This window comes from Strix uralensis, chromosome 12 (assembly GCF_047716275.1).
Source record: "Strix uralensis isolate ZFMK-TIS-50842 chromosome 12, bStrUra1, whole genome shotgun sequence".
NCBI lineage: Eukaryota > Metazoa > Chordata > Aves > Strigiformes > Strigidae > Strix > Strix uralensis.
The window spans coordinates 1,762,375-1,783,927 of NC_133983.1; the positions used below are offsets into that span (position 1 = coordinate 1,762,375).

The following is a 21,553-nucleotide window of genomic DNA, read 5'->3' on the forward strand; positions in this document are numbered from 1 at the left end:
GCTCTCTGACTGGCTCACCACAGCCTCCCAGCAGGAAGGGTGAGAACAGGCAGCTTCCCACTGGGACACACAGGGAACAGAGCCCTGCTTTCCCTGGATGCTCCCAGGCAGGAGCTGGGCCAAGGTGAACAGTACTTCGAGAGACTGAGGCATTTAACACAACTTTAAGAAAAGTTACAAATCTTTTAATAAAATTCGTGATAAGTTACAGTTTTCTGGAGAACAGGCTCCAGTGTATAAAATGGGAGACAGGCTGGGAGGAGCAGGGGAAGCACCAACAGGAACCTCTTTCCCCATAGGAAAGAAGAAAGAGGGACAGAAAGGTTCTGACAGACATTTATTGGGATTAAAAAAAAAAAACCAACAAAACCTCTAAGAGTGGTCCAGTGGATGTAGAAAGACATTAGCCCATGTCCCTCCATTCCTCCACCCTCCCAAACCCTCACCCCCAAAGGCAAACACATACAAGTCCTGTTTAAGTCACATATTTTAACAGATCCGGGTAGACCTCAGATCCCAGCAACAGTCTGAAGATATTAATCTTCTGCGGCCCAGGGTGCCAGCAGGGATTTTTGCGAAGCCAAGAGACAGCCTCCTCTCGATACAGGTCCTCGAGACTGCACCAGGCACGGTGGCACGGTGTCCTGGCTCCTGTCTGATGACACAAGCCAAAGGGCCCGTCCCACATGGCAGCTGAGGTCCCTTCTGCAGGGCAAGGGCACGCCACCCCTCCGCAGGCTCTCGTGGAGCAGCTGGCCCCAGCCCACGGAGCCAAGTGACAAGAACCGACAGCACACGTGGGTGACAGAGGGGTGGCATAACTCAGAGCCCTCCCGGCAGGGAAAGCCCAGCACACAGAGACAGAGCAGCCGAGGGCTTGGTGCTGAGATGAAGAGCTGAAATGAAGCTGCGTCCCCCAAGGGGCTTCGCAGGGCCGCCCGGCAGCCAGCTCCCCTCACACGGGACCGATGTCTCTCCGCTCAGGTGCTCCATCCAGCCTGCGAGGCACCGGGGCTGGGCAGGCAGCCGGACCACGAGAGCGCATTTCCTACCGTGCTGGGGGGGGGAGGACGGACGCACAGAGAGAGGTGAAGTCCAGCCAGACCAGGAGCAGAGGGGAGCTGGTCACCTGTGCTTGCAGGTGAGGAGGTGGCGGCTGTCACTCCAGGGCACCCATGAGGAGATGAAGTTCCCGGAAGGCACTACCATGGCGGCCACTGAGCCCAGACTTGTTCTTGACGATGTTGCTGATGTTTTTCAGCTGCTTGTAGCACAGCTTGCATTTATGGAGCCTGCAAAAAACAGAGAGCAGACACAACGGGAATCCCCAGCTGCTTAAGACATAGATATGTTTGTTCCTACAGTGCCAAAGATGCAACTCAAGTGGGAGAGAAAACACAAGCCCTGCAAACGGCCCAGAAGAGGCTGAAATGTGAGCATGGCTCTGCAGAAACACCACGTATTCAGCCCACGTCCTGATGACACACAAGAATGGCATCCACATAAGGGCTCTTTCACTCCTCTCTTCCCCTTCGGCAGTAAAGTCCAGGGCAGAAGGAGGTGCTGGTTTTGGAGGGCCAATGCTCAGAGCAGAGCTATTCTGTGAAAGAACTGGAAATCCAGCGCCAGGCTGACAACTCATGTGTCTTGCAAGGTGAAGCCACAGGGTGGTTTTACTCCTGACATACTCAAGACTTTGTTTAGGTGTGACTCAATACACTGACAGAGGGAAAAAGCAGTCCTTGGTCTTTTTCTAAGAGCAGGAGGGTTTGGTGTTTGCAGACAAAAGGGAAGGCATGCCCAGTCTAGTATCAAAGTCTCGATGGTGACGAGCAAAGCTCACCCAAGAGAAAAGCTGGTTCAAAAAGGGAGCAAGTGGAGGTGAGTAAGTGCCTCACCTTTCCTCTCTGGTGATGTCCACTCCAACAGAAGGTTGTGCGGTGAGGATGTCTGTGATCAATGGCAGGAATCTCTGAAGAATGAGTTTCAGGGAGGTGCAGCCAGTCTGCACATAACTGAAAAAACAAACAGAGAATCAGGTCACACTTGAATTTCATTCCTTTCCTCCCAGCACACAGCCCTCACTCACATCCAGTCACTGGGGTTAATCTACTCAAATGAACCCCCCCTTCACCACCTGTGACCCGGTAAGGAGAGCAACAGCCAAGTACCAACACATCTTGGTTCGAGTCAGGACTGACAAAGAGAGCCCTTGTGAAAGGTCCTGGCAAACACCCTGCCAGGTGGGACCTTTCTGCTCAAGAGCAGAGATGTCCTGCCGAGGGCACTTGGCAGGAGCCTCTCCCTGAGTAGGAAGGAAGGGCAGAAACTCCATCTTAAGAAAGAGGCTGCATATTTTTTGCTACCTAACGATGAGGTTCAAAGCAATCTTCCAAGGAACCCCAAGTCTGTTGTGGGACTTCATTCCCTTTATCCCAAGTCAACGGCTTCATTCCCACCAGCGCGCAAAGCCCACCTGTTTTACATCGACTTGACCACTCCTGGCTGCCAGAGCTGCCTTCAGTCCAACACACCTACACCAAATCTCAACATCCTGCTCCTCTTGTCCATACATACTTTCCATATCTTTCCCACACACACTTGGCAACTCCACTGCTCTTTTCAAGGTGTTGTATTAGCATTATACTGTATCTGCTGTGATTTTTCAGGATTTTCTTTCAGCTACAAAATACCCAGTGGAGTTCTCCTATGAATATTCACACATTGTCCCCCAAGCACACCACGTTCTTGGGGCCTCACCTTTCATATTTACTTTGGAGTAGTTTTTCTATCTGCGGCAGGACTACAGTACACAAATCCAGCTTCCAGAGAGACCTGAAAAGGACACATTCTGAGACCAGAGACTGAGGCTCTGCAAGGCTGAGACGACACAAATAAAGCTTTCTGGCAAAAATGCTGAGGCATCAGCACTCAAGTTTACTGAGCAAGTTCAGTGACTCCCCCTTGTGATAGGAAGTGGCAGGTTCTGACATTTTATTGACTCGCAGCAGAAACACTTTATGAAGCCCAAAGAGTTTGATTTTCCTTGAGAGACATCATTTGCCTACAGAAGAGGCCCCACAGACCTCCAGCAGTTACTGGCACTGCAGACTTGAAGATCTGACTACAAGAATACCCATTTCACGCTGCCGTGGCCACTGGACACAAGGCAGGTACAATGCAGCACTGCCCAGGCCCAGGCAGATGGCTCTCCGGTATCCCAGGGGTTGCCCCCACCCAGGACTCACGCTTTTTGGTTGACAATATTCAAGAGGTCCACAACAACAGACAAATCATTGATCGCCACTGCAGAGTCCACGGAGTTCTGAGAGAGAGGGAAAAGAAGAAATCATCTATTGCAAAGCTCAAACTGGCTAGACTAATACAACTAATATCAAGTACCACTTTTCAAAAACAACGTAGAGGAAATGGGGAGTTGGCTAGGGAAGAGAAGATAAGTCTCACATGAGAAAGTTTTCTCCGCATTTCTGTGTGACCATCAACCACAGGTGGGACACAGTGGCACTCTGCGGTGCACCCCTGGGACAAAAGCTGTGAGACTCCACATTTTGTGTTAAGAGGCAGAATTGGCCCCAGACAAACCAAAAGAGCTGCTCAGCTGCTCCTCCCATGAGCCTCAGGTATCTCCACATCCTTGCCTTGATGTCACCGGTGCTCCATACAGCCCGCACGGTGTCCAGATTCTTGTGGCGGCTAGTGAGCACCACACACATGGTCTCGTGGCCTTTCCTGATCTGGGACATGGCTTCTTCATCCACGAGCTCAGTCTGGCTTTGGTTTTTCACAGCCTGGAAGTACAGACACCAATGGAGCAGCAATAACAGAGCAGGATGGCACAGAAGGGTAGGAGCCTTCTCTGGCCTAGGTGAGGGCTGATTTTGGTGTACTGAGTGCCACTAAATACTGACTGCCTTGCAGATTGCTTTAAAACATTTTGAAATGGAAATGCTCAATTTTTTCCGATTTCAATTATTTATCTTCTGCCTTTTCTACTAGGTCAATCACAAACACGTTTGAAGCTTTGGAAAAACTCTAAATTTAAAAAAGGTGAATTAAAAGTAAGTTTTCAAAACCATTATGTTTTGATGAAGAAATGTTTTCATGCAAATCCTGTTTTTTTCTGTGACACATTCATCTGAAATTGGCAAATTTTATTACAAAGCATAAATCTTACACAATTTATTAGACTCTCAATTTGATTCTTGCCCAAGCCATGCTGGCACCACTCCCTTTGCTCACATTTAGAGTTTGGGATCATCTGGTCCTTTTCCCTTCTTAGGAAAACCCTCCCAAGAGAGGCCAAGAGGCCTCCGAGATGCAAGAGGCAAAGATTCCCGTGAAATAATTATGCGTGTAATGGCAGACACCAATTTTCTAAATGAATCACTGTCTAGCATGTGGAATTGTTGAGCGTCTCTGCCTCATCCCTTGCTCCCCGCTCTGATAACACATTCTTCACGAGCACGGGTCAGCGCTGCTGTGTTTGCGTCAGCCTGCTGCCAAGCGCAGCGGAGGCTGGCTCCAGCAGTCCTGAGGTGCTGATTCCACAGGAACCACAAGTCAAAGCAGTTGGAAGGCAGGAGTAAGCTGGCAGGGGAAGTACCAAGCGAGCAGTGGGAGAGCAGAAGGTAACATGTTCTCACTCAGTACTGCAGGCTGCAGAAAGCACCTAAGGCACTTCTTCTGCACCTCAAGAGAACCCCCTCTCTGATACCACCCAACACAGTCACTGGCTGGAAACTTTCATCCACAGATACCTACTGGTAGAAAGTCAGAGGCCTTCAGACCAATGGGCTCATTCCTGGCTGCAGGAATCACCGACGGCTCTGTTCTGGTCAAAGGAGTTGAGGAGGCAATCGGTAGCCTATGAACCGGATCAGGCTGCAGGAGAAATTGGGATAAAAGCTCTAGCAGCGACAGCCTGGCCCTAGTCTGATGTCCTTTTTTTCCTGACCCGCTTTCCTCTCACAGCAGGTTCCTAATGCAGAAGCAGTCTCCAATTTGCTAGCGTAGTTTAAGAGGCAATAAAGTATCTCTGAGGTAAACGCCAAGACGTAATTAAGGTTTGCAGAGAACATGGACATGCCCCAGCAGAAGTGCCAAGTGCTGTCATTGTTATCAGCATCTAAAATTAGGGCAATGGGCTGTGGCCAGCCTGAAGGCTAAGAGAGAACTCTGAAGAAGCCAGTGTAATGTACCCTGGCCCAACGGCTGCGTGTGATTTTGGTGAAAAAACAGCCTCAGTTCAAGCACTTGCAGAAATCTGGCGCTGTTTCTCTTCAGAGTGCCCCAATTTTGAGCTGCAAGGAGAAACACCACTGCAAGTGTGAGAAGTGAAGAAAAGCAATAGAGCCTGTTGGAGGCTTGGCCTTTGATTCTCAGGCAAGACACATGGCAGCACAAAGACTGGAACTGCACTTTTACCGCTCTTCAATATAGGAATCAGCTTGACTAGAAATCGTAAAGTCTCCAACACTCACATATCTTTCACAGTGGGAGTGTGAACAGCTATTAACAGATCACGCAGTACGTACCGGTTCTTGCTTTGGCAACGCAGTCTGGACATCTGCAGCTTGGCTGGGCTTCACCGCTTCCTTTGCAGTTACAGGCTCTACCAAGATGGAAAGAAGTGGGAAAGCAGAAACTGATTGTTCCTTTCAAGGTAAGTTGAGAGCAAAACTTCTGTATAGCTAGACTACAAGTAGTTGTTTCTGCAGACATGCAGCTCTTCCTCTTTCGAGGGCCATTAACCCCATTCCCACCAAGGGGTCATTTTCATACTCACCATCCTCAGGAGGGGCTGGAAAGGGCTCATTGTTTCGAGGAGGAGTTCGACCTACAGAAAGAGAGTAAAAAATAAATAAACAAACGAAGGAGCATCCAAGGCTACAGCTTAGCAGTAAATCAACCTTGGAGCTGGGACATCTCTAACAACTCCACAGATCAGGGTAATCAGTGATAGGGCAAGCAGAGTTATCTCCTGCAGACCTTGACACTACTGCTGAGTTTAGCCAAAGGCTTTCAGCCCTCCTGGATGGGAGGGACAGCACTGACCCATGTAGCTGCTGTAGAGGTGCGAAGCACAAGAAAAGGCGCTGTCACAACAAGTTGTATTAGTAAAAATTCACCTCCCCCTAAATTGATTTACGTAAGTAAATCAAAATAACGACGATTAATTCCCTAGAAAAGAATATCTCATTTTTCTCATTTACATAAAAATGACGTACAGGTATTACACTGTGCCTCCTAAACAACAATCTCTGCTTTAACAAAACATTTTGCCTTTCCTTCTTTAATGAAGGCTGCTGGTTTTACACATATCAAAATTCTAAGCTAATAAAGATCCCGTACACAGTAGTCTTTCCTAATCAGGACAGGAAGGCAGCGTGCTTACAATGGAGCTCTGAATTCAGAGCCAGGCTTTGATCAGACATCGCTGCACCCTAGTAAAGGTGCCACCTTCCAGCAGTTCACCAACATGATCCACAGTTCAGTGTCCAAGCACAGAATATTAAAGAAAAGTTTTCTAAACTTCCAGTCACAGGCGAAGCCTCTATTATAGCAAGCCAAAGCTCACTTCTACAGAACAAGTTTAGTGCCTACAGCTCTAATCCAAACACCACTCAAAAGCACAATAAACCCTGGTACTGACAGATAGCGTTTTTGGGCTGGAAGATCTCTTTGTAATCCTCCGGGTTCTGGATCTCAGCCTTTGATTCCTTCTCATCCCGGTCATCTTCACTGCTGGGACTGCGCCTCTCACTCTCCGAGTTGTGCTTCACTCTGTGGTGGAAAAAGGGAGGCTGTCAGAGCAAGTCATATGGACTCCGTCAGAGAGAGCAAGAGCACTAAGCTCCTTGTACATTTCCTTAAAATCTTGAAATTCAACAAGCCAGCAGATTCCCTTACCTTTGTGGCTTGCTGCAGCTAGTTGAGGGCCTGTCATAGATGCGGCGAAGGGAGGACCCCGTGGGGGTAGGTGGCACAAGAGGCTCATCGTCCCTGATCAGCCCATGAGGAATAGAATCTGACTTTGTGACTCTGCTGAGATCCACAACGAAGGAAGAGACTGTGCTTTGCGCAAAGGAAACTCCTATCTGCAGAGGCAAAAGATCAAGGTAATTCACCAGGGAGCAGGGTGCACACCAGCCTTTTTGAGAACAGGCATGATGGAGTGACCCTGAGCAACTGTGCTTGAGAATTTCTCAGTTCAGTGCTTTGGCTTTTTTAATTTGAAGCTGCCAATGTTTTATGAAAGGCTACAATAAAACTTTTGCCAAGCGTAGTTTCTAAGTCCTGGTCAAACCCAAGCCTCAGTTCTTTCCTCCAGAAGCCAGAGAGAGACAAAGTGGAACACGAGGTGGCTGAAAGCAAAAGCACACGATCTTTGTGATGGGCACACTGCAAGCCCTGGCCACTTAGAGTCTGACAGAAGCTTAAAGGTCAGCAGGCCTGCAAGAAGGCAAGAGGATTTTATCTCATGTTTCACAGCCACCTCCCCCACTCCTCAGGAGCAGTGGCTTACCAGCTGGTTGGTACAGATAGATAAGTCAGCTACTTTTCCCCAGTTCACCAAGACCACATCAAAACAGCGCTCTGGCTCCCAGCCGTACACACGCAGCGAATCCTGGAAGCCACTGTACAAGCAGCAGCCATCTGGGTTGAAGAGCACACACCTGGGAGGAAGGCAGGTGGAGAATTAGGCACAGCTTTCCAACCTTGCTCAGCCCCACAAGGACCCCAGGGCCGTATCCCTGACTTCACTGAACACCTCCAGTCCTGTTTCTAACAATGAACCTATCGATCTGGTGTCCACCAGTGCTGGTTTTGGCTGAGATAGAGTTAATTTTCTTCATAGTAGTTGGTATGGGGCTGTTTTGGATTTGTGCTGAACACAGTGTTGATAACACAGGGATGTTTTCATTATTGCTGAGCAGTGCTTATGCAGAGTCAAGGCCTTTGCTGCTTCTCACACCTCCCAACCAGCAAGTGGGCTGGGGGTGCACAAGAATTTGGGAGGGGATGCAGCTGGGACAGTTGCCCCAGCTGGGATATCCGAAGGGATATCCCAGACCATATGGCATCATGCTCAGCATATAAAGCTGTGGGAAGAAGGAGAAAGAGGGGGACATTCGGAGAGATGGCATTTGTCTTCCCAAGTAACTGTTATGTGTGACGAAGCCCTGCTTTCCTGGAGATGGCTGTACCCCTGCCTGCTGATGGGAAGTGCTGAATGAATTCCTTGCTTTGCTTGCACACGCCACTTTTGCTTTACCTATTAATTTGTCTTTACCTCAACCCATGCATTTTCTCATTTTTACACTCCCAATTCTAACCCCCATCCCACCAGGGGGAGTGAGGAAGCAGCTGTGTGGGACTTAGTTGCCTGTTGGGGTTAAACCATGACACCTGTGCAGCATCTCCAGCAGCCCTAACTTCTCCCCAGTGAAGTCTCTTTCAGGAAATCCTCCCTTCACCCCCACTTTAGTCTCTGCCTAGTATACTGTAGTAGGAATTTAACATACCTGACGGGAGTAGCCTCCTCTTCAATGCAGCTCACCACTTGAAACTTCTCCAAGTCCCAGAACCGAACAGTCCTGTACAAACAACAGAGCAAAAATCATTGCTTATCCCTCTAGAAATCTGCTGTAGGATCCAGTATGGAAATAATATGTTAATAACTAGAATGACTTCTGCTGTTGCGCACATACGATGAACTTACACAGAAGGCTAGTCTAGCTAAGATCTGTGAATCCAACCACAGATGCTCAGAGGCTCTAGATACAGACAGGTATTTAGAGCCAGCCCAGAGCTCAGAGGACACCCTGCTGGCTGAGCAGGGCTGCTTGCTGTTCAGATAGGATGTCAGCTGGATTAGCAAAATGCTTGAGGCTATCGCGTTGTTTTCTAGCGTGGTAGAAGGTGCCATCAATTTTGGATGAGAAGGCCAGATCTCCATGGTCTGTGCATCACAGATGTGACACCCTGCTGGCTAGATATCAGGCTCTTGCAATGGCAGGTTTGAGTCGTGGGACATTCCTATTTCCCACGTTTCTAAAATGAAGGGTATCGGGAAGGGGAACAGACATACACAATTCCCTTCTTCCTCCCTCCCCTTATGTACCTGTCAGAGCTGCCAGAAGCCAAAAGGTATTCATTGGGATGGAATTCAACAACGTTTACTGGGCCAGTATGTCCTGTAAACTCAAACACTATCTTCCCAGCAGCCAGATCCCACAGCTGGAAGAAGGAAAGAACAGAGAGACTCTTGAAAAGATTTAATGTTAGAAAATTTCAATAGATCTCGGATTTCCTTGTACTGGCAGCCTTCTAACACTCCTCTCCCTCCAAGAACAGACTCAAATTTGTCAAAAGAAGCAATGATCAGGGAAGAAGCACTGTCCTAGTAATTTTTTTAATGCCTTTTTTTTTTTTCCTTCTTTTTTTGGCATTCTCTTTTAAATTTTCCATTTAATTTGTCTCCTGGAAGTTTCTGGTTTATATTTAGAGACTCAGATGAAATACAGCAGTTCCACCTGTCCCCACACGTTATATCTCAAAAGCGAATAAACAAAAATCCAAAAGCTCTGAATCCCTTAGCAATTCATTTTTCCTGTGGTCTAGTCACCACTGACAAATCCAGTGTGAAATGACCGATCAGTTTGTTTCATGTGAAGCTGAAAACAAAAATCAGTCCTTTGCCCACGTTCCACCATACCACATCTGAAACAACTGAAGTCTCTGCTTCCGTCGATACTTTTCTGAATTTCTTCTCTTGCTCTGCTCAGTCCTGACAGCAACTTTCAGACTGATAATCATGTGCAATGTGTATGATAAACACACTCCTACTGAGCAGAGCCAGAAATTGGTATGGTGAAGCAACATACTGCGGACAACTAATTCTGTAACACTGACTGAAACAACCAAGGCCAAAGGTCAGGTATCACAACTCTACTGCCATCAAAACTTGAAGCTGCATGTGCATAGTGCCAACATGTCTGTTGGATAAGTACATTTCAACACATGCAGCTCTTTTCTAGATGTTGTGGGCCACTGGACGCAATCCTCAAACAGACTGTACCCTGCAAAGCCAGATGCCTGATGAACTAAAGGTGTTTATGAGCAAGCACTGGTAATGCCTGGTAAAAAGATGATCCCAGCATTCCTGTGCCACGAGCACATAAGAAGAGTGTCACAATAAATTACCTTTACAGTGTGATCATCAGCAGCAGAGGCTAACCATTTCCCATCAGGACTAAAGCGGAGACATCGAACTGCTTCTGTGTGACCCTGAAATGAGAAAAACAAATAGTATTTTCTTTTTTTGTTTTCCCCTTCCGTTAGAGGGAATTCTGGCTTTTGTCTTTCAATCCTATACAATATAATAAAATAAAATCAAGTTTCACAGAGTCCAGCTTGCAGAACACTAAACACTACACTCAAGAGCTACACCAACCCACATTGAATAGGTGTCATCTCTCTTGTCTAAACATTTCTGGCATCAGGTAAATACAGATCTGGCTTCATTTATAAGAATCAATTTTAAATTACACAGATTTATGGGTGGTCAGATAGAAGTGCTGTGCCATTAACTTGGTTTCTAAATGAAATTAATCTACAGCAAGTTCTTCGGGTAGAAAAAGGCCCCAGGAATAGAACCATCTTGGTGTAGTGGGGACTTGCATGGTAATATCAGTCACAGCATAAAGAAACACTCATGGATGCTCTCCATCCCTCACTGAAGCCAACCAGACTATAGTACATTAACTCCTATGATATCCATTTCATATTCCCATAGAGTTCCCAGAGGCCTGCAGAGGTTTGCCAGGCCACTTCAGAAATCGTGCAGGTCTTATTTTTACACTGGAAAACTAGGAAGTTAATTGTACATAATCACTTTAAGGTTTGATTACAAGTCTGCGACAGAAATCCTTCTCCCCTCTTTGTCTGAAAACTAATGAAGCATTTTACCTTGTACCTGAAGACACAGCCTTTTCTTCTTACATCCCAGAGCTACAGGAAAGAAAAGCAACAAAAAATATGCTTAGAGCAGTATGTGGGGAGCCCAAGAGTCCCATCAGAACAAGAGCTCTCCCTGTCACCAAGCTGATAGACACTGCAGAATGATAACACTGAAGGGGCTGTTGAACCTGTTTGCTTCAGGGGTATTTCCTAACCCAGTTCCCCAAGTGAGAATCACTTCTGTAACGTATTTCTTACTAGAGAAGCTCAGTTCCTATAGTCAAATACCAGGCTGATGAAGCAGATGCAATCCACAGCAATCAAGACACCTGCGCTTGCTGACACCAGGTCTCAGCTGGCACCTTACTCGGCGCCACATTCCACAACAGAGGAGTCACACTCATGAGCTACCACTGTGAACATACACACACGAATTTCACAAGCACTCACAAATACACCTGCCCACACACGCAGAAATGATGATGTACAGCATCTGCCAACAGCTTGGCACTAAACACGTTCTGGCACTCTTCAAAACAAAGATACTGCAAGTAAAGAGGGCAATCTCTAGGGGAAGCTGGATTTTACCTTAATGTTTGTGTCCAAAGAGCCAGATGCCACAAAGCTTCCAAAAGGATGGAAATCAAGGCTGCAGATATTCGCTTTGTGACCGAGTAAGGTACGAAGAACTGGGAAAAGAAGAAGCAGAACAGGGAGAATGAGTAGGGGGGAGCAAATATTTAGTAGTTCATTTCCCCCAGACCCCAGGCAGAAGTTCAGCCATGCTGTCCTCACCATTAAGCACATGCATATGACATGCTACATTAGACATACTCCATATTGTTCATTCACCTATATACATTAGTTTATAGAAATGTTTCCGCCTTTACCCTTGCAATGCAAAGAAACAGCAATAGAGCACCCATGTTCAATGATCCTAATGGAAGTCCTGTCCTTAGGTGTGGAAACTATGAATAAAACTCCAAAAGTCTCGATTCTGAAAATAAAACTAAAAAGCCACTCTTTGAGGCAGCTGTCAGGCAGTGTACATTTCCACTTGTTACAAAGAGAGAAAAATGGGGGGACAGTTTTATCCAGGAGTGAAAGGGACATTTGATTGCCTGCACTGTTCATCTTGCAGCTATTACAGATCTTCTCCCAGGTCTCCACAGCCCCATTCAGGCACAAGCCAGACTTCTATCTTAAGTTCCAACATCCATCCTGGACTCCTTCAACTGCCCCTTGCAAGAAGCATCCCAAAGCCCAGGAAAGGATGCTTGGGAAGCGTGAGAAGAAACGACCACAGTGTTTCAGCAAGTCATCAACCAAGTAACAGCCCTTGTAATTCTGGAAACCAGAAAGAACCAGTAGAACTGGTACACCATATCTCTGAAAGCAGAGACAAATGCAGAACTCAACTTCGAGAAAGAAAAATTGCTCAGATAATAACAAGGGCAACCTCTCTCCATCATCTGTCATCTGGGACAGTCTGATGATTCCCCTGGCAGAAATTAGCTCTTGAGCCAGAGCTGGAGTGGTCATTTGCACAGACACTGGCTCATAAGTCTCCTGATAAATTCAGCCGGATCAGTTACTCTCCACTGGCACAGCCAAACTATTTAACTGAACTGATCCTAACTGTCTGAATGACAAAAGTGCTTTTTATTATTTATGCCATCTGCTGTTTGCCGTCTTCACTCCGCCAGGGGAAGTCTATTTTCATTACACATTCTTTCTATGAACAAGTAGCAACCTGTAAGAAATATTCAGTCATTTTATGGTATTCCTGCTGGAACGCACTCAAGTGATTCATGATACCTCTGCAAACTTGTTCTAGGATTTGAGAAAAATGTAATAAATAAAGCGTGACTCAACAGTTGGCCTTTAATGGATCAGAGCTCGATGAGTTCATAGCTTTTATGATCTATTAAAAATTAGGTCTTTGTCTATTTATATGGTCATGCAAGAACAGAGGAGAAAAATCACTTGAAGGAAAAAAGAAAATTTAGAACCTAAGAACAAGAGGTCAGCAAGCAGGGCATTCCTGCACTTGTGCAGAACCTAATTTTCTAAAAATGTCAAGTCTGATTTTTGGATCCTTTTATTAAGGTTGAAAATTTTAAGCTGAGGCTCTGAATACAAATTCTATAAGCCTAGTTACTCCATACATGCATGGAAACTGATCTGGAACACAGATTTCAACACACTCAGGCCAGAACCCTAGAAACTAGTTCTTCAGATCAGTCTCCACAATACATGTATAAATTTCTGCTCAAGCGTGCACACACAGTTCTAGTCTCAGTAGGAAGCACAGAAAAGCCCTCTAAGAGGGCTGGAAATTAAGACACAAGCAATGCCAGGCTCATATTTCTTCTTCAGTTAGGAACCTTCTGGGTCAGCATAGATATTAAGCATAAGGATATTCCAAACAGCATGCATTAACAGAAGTGGAAACTCATGGAAACGTACTTTTGGCAGCTTCCAGGTCCCAAACTCGAATGGACCCTGACTGGGACCCTGCAACAATGAGCTCCTCATTTGTATTGATCTGTAGGCTCTCAATGGGCGTTGTATGACCTGTCAAGCTCTGCAAAGAAAACCACAAGTCACAATCAACAGCTACTGACACAGCCCTGTCCACAACAGCACTGCTCATACTCCACTGGTAAGGGAGCTATTTAGCCATGAGTTGGGACCACCTGGTTGTGCCACTGGTCCTTCTTCCTCATCAGCTACCAGTATGGTAGGGCACCCTGAGCACCATCACTGCATGTAGCACTGTGCATGTATCTTCCACCTTATCCCACTCTCTGGGGCACACTGACTAATTTTTAAAGGACGCATCAACAGAGTCATGGGTAGTTAAACACGAGGTGTGGATGCCCAGACAAGGTTGACACATACTTGCATTATAAAAATTATGCTGTGCAAGCACAATGGCACTGTGTTTGCTCTAAGTGGGTCATGTAAGTGTCATGAACCAGTTACAAAATCAAAGCAAGAGCAAAGCCAGGACTACTTCGAAACCTTCACATAAGCAAGGAGCCGTATGTTGCCGCCAACAATGGGTGTCACAGTGATAACATGGTGCTATTACTGAAGTACTAACTTGAGGCATAAGGTAATTCAGTTCCTTTCATCCTTGAGCTTACAAATTACGTAAGTATTTTGAAAAGGCCAGTATTTAATTAAAACACAAGAATATTTAAAACTAGCTCTGGAAAACAAATACCACTATTGCAGACTTTTTGCTTGCCAATTAAGCAATATTCTATGCTTTACTCCATCCTCAGACAGGTGTCTTTAAACAGCTAAGCTAGCTCTGTGCCTCCCACACACGTAGAGAGGCTGGGAATGCCAGTTGAAAGCTGCCTGTTCTGATGGGGCTCTCTTAGGATTTCACATGCAGCTGAAATCCTCCACATACTCTACAGCTGCAACTGTCACTGCTTAGTGAGAAACAGAGCTCACGCTTGAACCAAGTCACAATGCTACTTGAAAAGCTCCTCTTCTCCCTCTTCCCCAACATGTAAACACCTAGAATCCTAACAATCCAAATACTAAAGATGAAATTTCAGAGGACAAAACATACAGCACAACCCCAAAAATCAAGATTCTTTTGATATACAAGAATGGCACAAGTCCTCAGCAGCTTCAGTCAGTCCCTGCCTCTCAGAATACACCAGCTTCCAACGTCTGTAGTTCTCATGCAGCACAGGAGAGGCACAGCTCTCTGCTCCCACAGAAGGGGTATGGAGATAATTAGTCCTTCAACCTTCCTTCTCGTGGAAGGCAATACTCTAGTTTCAAACTGCTGTCATGCCACTGCCAAGGGCCTGGAAAGACACAGCTTAACAACGCTATGCAAGAAGCACAGCACTGCCAGAGGTGAGCGGCCCCTTCTGCACCCATTTCACCCTCTTTATACTTGACCTCAGTGAATGAATAGAAAAACAAAGCTGGCACTTTTCACCTTTTTGACCCTACTTTCTTGATTTCTTCCCCACAAGGTTCATACTGGCTAGAGAAACGCCTTCCATAACACAACATTATCGTGTTGTTAATTAAACAAGTGACAAGGGACACTTGCTAAAGATGATTTTCCACAACACCCACCCAAACCAAAAGCTATGCAGGACAGACATCTGTTAAATATATTTATGGTGCACTTTAGCGATCACTACTGGGGTAACCCTACTCTTTCTAATACGCTGTGCCCAGCATTAGTCTTCCCCAGCCTACAGCCAAGTTAGCAAATTATTCCAACAAACTTTGTGTTGAGAGTTAAATGACTGTGGGACAGGTAGGAACACATCCTGCTGGGGACGTTTCCTGCTAGGAGGGCAAACTCCGGGGTATAAAACTGGCCCCTGTAGCTTGCACTATAGAACTAGCTGATCTTGTACAAAACTCTGCATTTAATTATCTGTAGGCTGCTACCAGAAGGCACAATATTCATCATCTGAGCAAGCACTGACCCAGCTGAAGCAGCCAGCCCTCCCAGATTCTCTCTGGAGCAGCGGTCTCACCAGTTACCGAATTTGGTCCTTATCTTTCGCTAGAATCCACTCACACAGTTTTGTGTTGGTAAACTCTATTCACAAGTCCCACAGGCTACAAGCCAACAATCTTTCCCCTTGTTCCCCATCCTCCATACTTCAGAATTAACATTCCCACCCCCCAAAAGTTGAAAACAGGCCTGTGCTTACCATGATGCAGTTGGGCTTGTTAACTGACCATACGTTGACCCGACAGTCATCTCCTCCAGTTGCCAGCAGCCGGCCCGAACTTCTTCCCAGGACTAGTGAGGACACATTGCTGCTGTGAGCCGTGATCTCTTCTGCACAAAACAAATCAAACAGTTATTACAGACTAGTATAACAATTTTCCATGCTATCCCTCCCAAAGGACTAAAAAAAAAAAAATTCTTCCTCCAGAAAAACTTTCTAGTTGCCACTGGACAAGCTGCAACAGCTCACTGTTCAGATAAGAAGTCACACTATTATCTTGCTTGAAACAGTCCTTTTTGGCTCTGCCTGCTGTACTTAAGACATATGTTGACCAAACTTCACAACTCTAGTGCTCATGTAGCTTAAAAAAAGCATCTTCTCTCTCTAGCAGCAGCTCAGCAGCTTTTAAAGATTTGCTAAACTGTGGCAACCTGCTCACAGAAGCTGCTTTACCTTCAGTACCCGGGTGGGTCTCAGTAAGCTGAGCTGTCCGAGAAGCTGCAATAATACGCAGCAGCCGGAGTCACCTAACAAAAGGCCCTCTAATCCTGTTCTAGAAAGCAGCAGCTTTCTGTCCTACCTGAGAGGAACTGGCAGCAGTACAGTTTGCTACCTTACACAGAAAAAAAAAAGTCAGACTCAGCAGCAGGGATAGGTGGAGCTCCCTTCTCTGAGCTTTGGCAGAGGCTCTGCTGTGTTCCCACTATGTAACACAGGTGAAATTTAGCAATGCAAAGTGTGAAACTGTGACAAAGGAAGGATGAATATACATCTGAAAGGGCACAAAAGAGCAAATGTGATTGATATTAAAAGACTGTTAAAAAACTGAGGGCTGACACCAAGAGGAGTTTGCAATGACAGAACTCCAAGGAAGCCTCATCATAAAGAAACAAGTTTGGGGCAAAAAAGAAGCCAAACGAGCATCTTTGCTTAGACATCTACTTTTCAAAGTGGATTTTTAAATCTACTCAGATTTCTGGCAGAGCCTTTTGGCAGACGTATTTACGAATTTCTTCCTCTTACAGTTTTCTTTGTTGAAAGTTCACAGGATTTGCATGCCTAATAGTTATGAAACTTGTTTGTAAAAAGGCTAGGTAGCAATCAATTCAGCTTTCATTCGGATTGTTTTGGTGGGAGGAGCAATTTGATTATTTTACATGCAACACTAATCCAAAAGGATATTACATGGCCGCAATAATAATTACAGGTACTTTGATCTCAAGCTCTCAGAGCACTTTTCTGAAAGCAAAACTGCGCAACTTTCACTTTAGCTGGAGAAACACCTTTCAAATTACATGAGAAGGGCAAATATGAAAACATGTTTGCATTGTGTTGAAAGACCAATCTTCCATATGGCAACGCTAAAGTAGAGTATGGATGCATACGCAGACATGAAGGTAACAAACAGTACAATTAGTACTAATAGGCCAACTCACTAGTTAAAATTGAAAGGATAGATGCTGAGCATTGCTGCTGAAATGAGTGCATCAGCAGCTCCACTGCTTCCCTCCTCTTGATTTCATTCTTAATAATATATTGTAAGTTTAAAAGTCATTGCTGAAGCATTCAACCCTCTGTTCATAAAGGCCAGGTTAAAACCTGACGCCAGCCTTGGCCGGATCCCTTCCTTCGCTCCCCCAGTGAAGTGCCAATTTCCTCAAACCCACAAACTTTTTTTTAATTAAGTATTCTTCACCAGATATTGCCCACCAGCTCAGTAATACTAAGCTTCTAATTAGCATCACCGAAACTTTTCAAACATTCAGAATGCTTCTTGCTCTAAAGAGGATGCTAAGATAGGGTATAGCCTAGAAAAATGAAGATCAAGAACTTCTGGCCACTTAAAGGGAATGGAGATTGATTGACTTTCAGCTTTTCCTATAACTGGAGTTTCAGGGATGGGAAGATAACATAGCAAACAAGCTTTCTGCTCAAAAAAGATATGAAGTTGCTAAATCAACTATCTCAGTTCCCTTAACATGTTACCAGTCAAGGATACCATATTTCTGCTAGCCAATTTGTAGACCCCCAAGTCACTAGCCTAAAGCTCGCACTTCTGAACAACCAATCACTTCCCATTGCTTCCAGACATTCCTCAACAGCCCCTATGGAATTACTCATCAGTGACCAGCAAAGCAGCTAGAAATGGATAGTCAGCATCTGCTTACTGCTCCTTCTGAGGAAAAATAATGGGTGTAAAAGCAGTAGATTCTTACTGTCTCTTGCAAAGCAGTTTCAAGAGAATGAGACATACAGGCCCTGCAAAGATCACCTCATCCCTCCTGCAACAAGTGAGCAGCAATGAAGGGCAGCCCCAAAGAGGCGAACAGGACAGCGAGGGAGCTCCCTGCTGCAGCCTGCGCTCCGAAGGGGGTTTCCATCGCTCCCTCGGCAGTTCTTTACTAGAGTGGAGTCGTGTGGGGTTAGCTAGAAATTTAGGATAGCATTACAGCAGCTAACCAGAAAAAACACAGGCCATGACCCTTTGGAAATAGCAATGTCAAGGCCCTACGCTACTACGTTTTCAAAAAGGATTTCTAGGAGTTAAAAATTACAGTCAGCAACTTGGAAAGAGGGCTGGGGCACCCGCACCCCAGGCAGGGATTAGCTGGTTCCTATCACAAACCGCCTCTTCCCCCCCACACGTCCAGCCGGGAAAGCTCCTCTGCCCTCCCTCGGGAGAGCAGCTCGGCCACACTCACGCAGCTTCCACGCCGTCTTAGTGGTGACGGCCACGGCCATGTCTCAGCGCGCCGCCGCTCCGACGGGCCGGGCCCAAGCGCCTTCCTGCTGCCGGCGAGGCTCCGCCGCCCGGCCCCGCCTGGGCCGCCTCTCCGCCGGCGCGTTCTACCGCCGCCGGGCCATCCACCCGAGCTCCCCCGGCCGCCCTGGAGGCAAAAACAAACACCGGCCGGGGTTACGGCGACGTCCCCGCCACGCTGAGCCGAGGGGCGGGAAGGCCGCGCCGAGGCGGCGGCGGGGGGACAGGGGCCCAGCCCGCCGCCCGGCAGCCGCGCGGGGCGAGGCCTCACCGCTGACGACCATCACGGTAGCGACGGCCCCACGGGGAGCCCCGCGGGCGGGGCTGGGCGGGGGCGGGCGGGAAGCGCTCCCCGGGCCGCCGCAGCCTCACCGGGCGACGAGGAGCAGCAGGTGGCGCGCGGAGCTGCCGCGGGGGGCGCTTGAACGTTGGCGGTGGCGCTCGGCCCGGCCCTACCGGCAGCGGCCCCGATGGCACCGGACCCCCCCCTCCCGCTCCCCGCGGCGGCCCCACCGCCGCCTGACAACCGGCCCCTCACAACAAACCTGGGCCGCGCCCCGCCTCCGCCCGGCCGCCGCCAGCCAATCCCGGGCGCCGCCGAGCCGCGCCGCGCCGCGCCGGGCCGGGCCGTTGCCCCGGTTTCCGCACGCCGCTCGGCCAATAGGAACTGAGGGAGGGGATGTTGCCATAGCGACCGCAGAGCGGCCGGCCATTCACAACGCAGCTTCTTGGCGGAGCCTTTCAAAGCACGGCCAATGAGGAGGGCGGCGCGCTGGAGCTGCGGGGCCGCCATTTTGCGGCGCGGTGGGGCGGAGTTGGGCCGCCCTGAGGGGCGGTGTCGGGTAAGCGGGGCTGGGCGCTGCCGCTGCTCGGCTCGCGGGGAGACTGCGGCGGCCCCTTACCCGGGAGCTTCTGTGGGCACGACCTGGAGGCCCTTCGCCGGTCCCTCTGCCTCAGGGCCCGCCGGCAGCCGAGGCGGTTGTGCCCCTGGGCTGCGGCCGGTGTGTCCCCCGGAGGCGATTCCCTTCGCCGGTTGTCACGGGCACAGCCTTGGTGGGAGCGGGGCTCCCGGGGTCCACCCCTTTCCGCGGCTGTTTGCCAGGCAACGCTGGCACTCTGACTCTTGCCACCCGCGGCGAGTGAGGCCCACCAGGCCCCGCGTCGTTTTTCCTGCCGGTGGAGCCGTGCTGGGTGCTCAGACAGCTGAGATGGAGTTACACCGCCTCTACGCTTCCCTCCCGGTCTCTGAAGCCAATTACTCCATCAAAAAAGGAAATCAAATTAGTTTGATGCTAGTCCTTGATAATATGTATTAGCTGGGTTTTTGGCAGCTGCTATGTCCCTAATGCGTGTAAAAGGATTCTGAAATTAATTTGTTCTGGTGTCTTTTCTGGTATTGAACTAACACTGATGAGTTCATAACCACAGGCTTGCTTGCTCCTTTTTTTCTTTCTTTGTTTGGAAACCCTAGGGTTTCCTTTCTCCCCAGTTCCCTGAGGTCCCTCAGTCCTTCAGCAGTTCAGTGTCCTTGTGATTTGGGAATTGTTTTGACAACTTCCTGAAATTTCTGATGTTTCTTTCCAGTAGTGTGTCCTTATCAGAGTACCTCTCTGTCTCAATGAGGGAGCTCTTTCTGAGCTTGCTCCTTTCCTGGCCTATCTGTGCTAGGTCACCACAACCAAGCATTGATAAGAGGAATGCAGAGCTGCCAGAAACCATGTGCTGCTATGATATAAACTGCTGCTGTTGTCAAATGGCTTGGAACACAATGTGCTGTCATAAAACATCTCAGAGCTCCAGAACTGGGAGCTGGGAGGCCTGGGCAGACCCGAGGATTTGCTGTGGTGGGTTTCAAACACTGCAATCATCTTCTGCAGGAGACACTGAATTCTCTGTTCTCCCTTTCTGAGCCCAAAATGGAGTGCATCCTTCAAGCAACACCTAAATTAATGAGCTCTCTATATGGGTAATTTGGTATATTTTAATGACCTAGGATATTTAGATTAGACATAATGAGCTAAGGGTGGCTTCCGGTTTAACACTGTTCACCTCTTAAAATGTAACAGAAACAACTCAAGAGAAAATTACTCTGTTGCAATAAAACAGTCAGTCAGGGAGGTGTTTCTCTGTAAGAGCCCTTTAGTGTATCTATTTGGCTTAAAATGGACAGCTACCATGAAATTAGTTTAATCTGCTCTGATGCGTGCTGTATTTCAGGCGTAATGTCCCTTATTCTGCTGTATCACAGCAAAATAAGTTTCTGCCTTCCCCCACCTGCAACAGTATAATCTTCATTGAAGGTGATCATTAGAGGTTGTTCCTTGAAGACTGTAGCTGTTGGGAACTGTAGGTAGAACCACCATAGGTGTCCACTGTGCCTGAAGTATATAGGTGACATCGGAAATTGTTTCCTAGCAGGTTCAGGGACTTACATAAATACCCATACATGGAACACACATACTGACTTCCATGTGTGGATATCAGGGAATGCTTATTACTTAAAATTTCTTGGAGACATTCAAAGAGAAAACTAAAGATGTTAAAATCCAAAGTTTGTCAATTTGAGTATTAGTCTTTGCTGGGTTTTGTAGTTAATAGCTCTCAATGAGGTCAAAGAATTTTTATATTTGTTGTGAACTCACAAGTTCAAAATCTTTGCTTATGTACTTATAAAACCAAATTATAAGTTTATCATTATAAAATTTATAAAATATTATTCTGTTGGAAAAGAACCAGTATTCCCAAATGCTCCTGCTCCTGATGTCAGGATCTAGGGAGCAGGCTGGGGGAAGAAAAGCCTTGCAATACAGCATGCATAATTTGTATCAACTTCTGAAGCAGACCTTAAAGCTAAGGTCTCTTTCAGATTTCAGTCTCAACCATGATGGAATTGCACGAGAAGACAATTTGCCTTCCTACAGCCTCTTGATGTAATTGTAGATGGGCCTTAAAACAAAAGAGGGAAAAGAAAAAGCAGAATGCTACGAGTTCATTAAAATCTCCATGAACCTGATGATAATGAAAGATTTACTGCAGGCAAGTAGGAACACCTTTCCACGGTTTTTTTTTTTTTTCAGGC

The 21,553-nt window shown here is 47.1% G+C and overlaps 1 protein-coding gene across 3 annotated transcripts; it reads right to left on the reverse strand.

The window, feature by feature from the left end:
- Positions 1-163: 163 nt before the first annotated feature.
- KATNB1 (katanin regulatory subunit B1) lies at positions 164-18,968 on the reverse strand. Of its 3 annotated transcripts, none has more exons than XM_074882186.1 (20): positions 18,847-18,968; positions 18,416-18,601; positions 15,693-15,823; positions 13,453-13,570; positions 11,572-11,672; positions 10,993-11,034; positions 10,228-10,311; positions 9,146-9,261; positions 8,547-8,618; positions 7,547-7,697; positions 6,931-7,118; positions 6,674-6,804; positions 5,807-5,857; positions 5,556-5,632; positions 4,783-4,902; positions 3,660-3,809; positions 3,249-3,325; positions 2,761-2,835; positions 1,899-2,015; positions 164-1,292 (listed from the first exon to the last, which is right to left on the reverse strand). In XM_074882186.1, the coding sequence occupies exons 2-20, from the start codon at positions 18,453-18,455 to the stop codon at positions 1,160-1,162; spliced, it is 1,974 nt and encodes a 657-aa protein (XP_074738287.1). In that variant the 5' UTR covers positions 18,456-18,601; positions 18,847-18,968; the 3' UTR covers positions 164-1,159. The 3 variants fall into 3 exon arrangements, 2 of the variants coding, with proteins under 2 accessions (XP_074738287.1, XP_074738286.1); XM_074882185.1 differs by having other exon boundaries at positions 18,746-18,967; XR_012630629.1 differs by lacking the exons at positions 164-1,292; positions 1,899-2,015 and having other exon boundaries at positions 2,777-2,835; positions 3,604-3,809; positions 18,746-18,967.
- Between the last annotated feature and the right edge of the window lie 2,585 nt (positions 18,969-21,553).

Excerpts from the sequence above, each read along its gene's own strand:
- KATNB1 (XM_074882186.1), bottom strand. The coding sequence starts at position 18,455 with ATGGCCGTGGCCGTCACCACTAAGACGGCGTGGAAGCTGC. Across the intron at positions 4,903-5,555 it reads CGTTGCCAAAGCAAGAACCG|CCTGATCCGGTTCATAGGCT; the intron begins GTACGTACTGCG and ends TTTCTCCTGCAG. Across the intron at positions 2,836-3,248 it reads AATATTGTCAACCAAAAAGC|GTCTCTCTGGAAGCTGGATT; the intron begins GTGAGTCCTGGG and ends TGTCCTTTTCAG.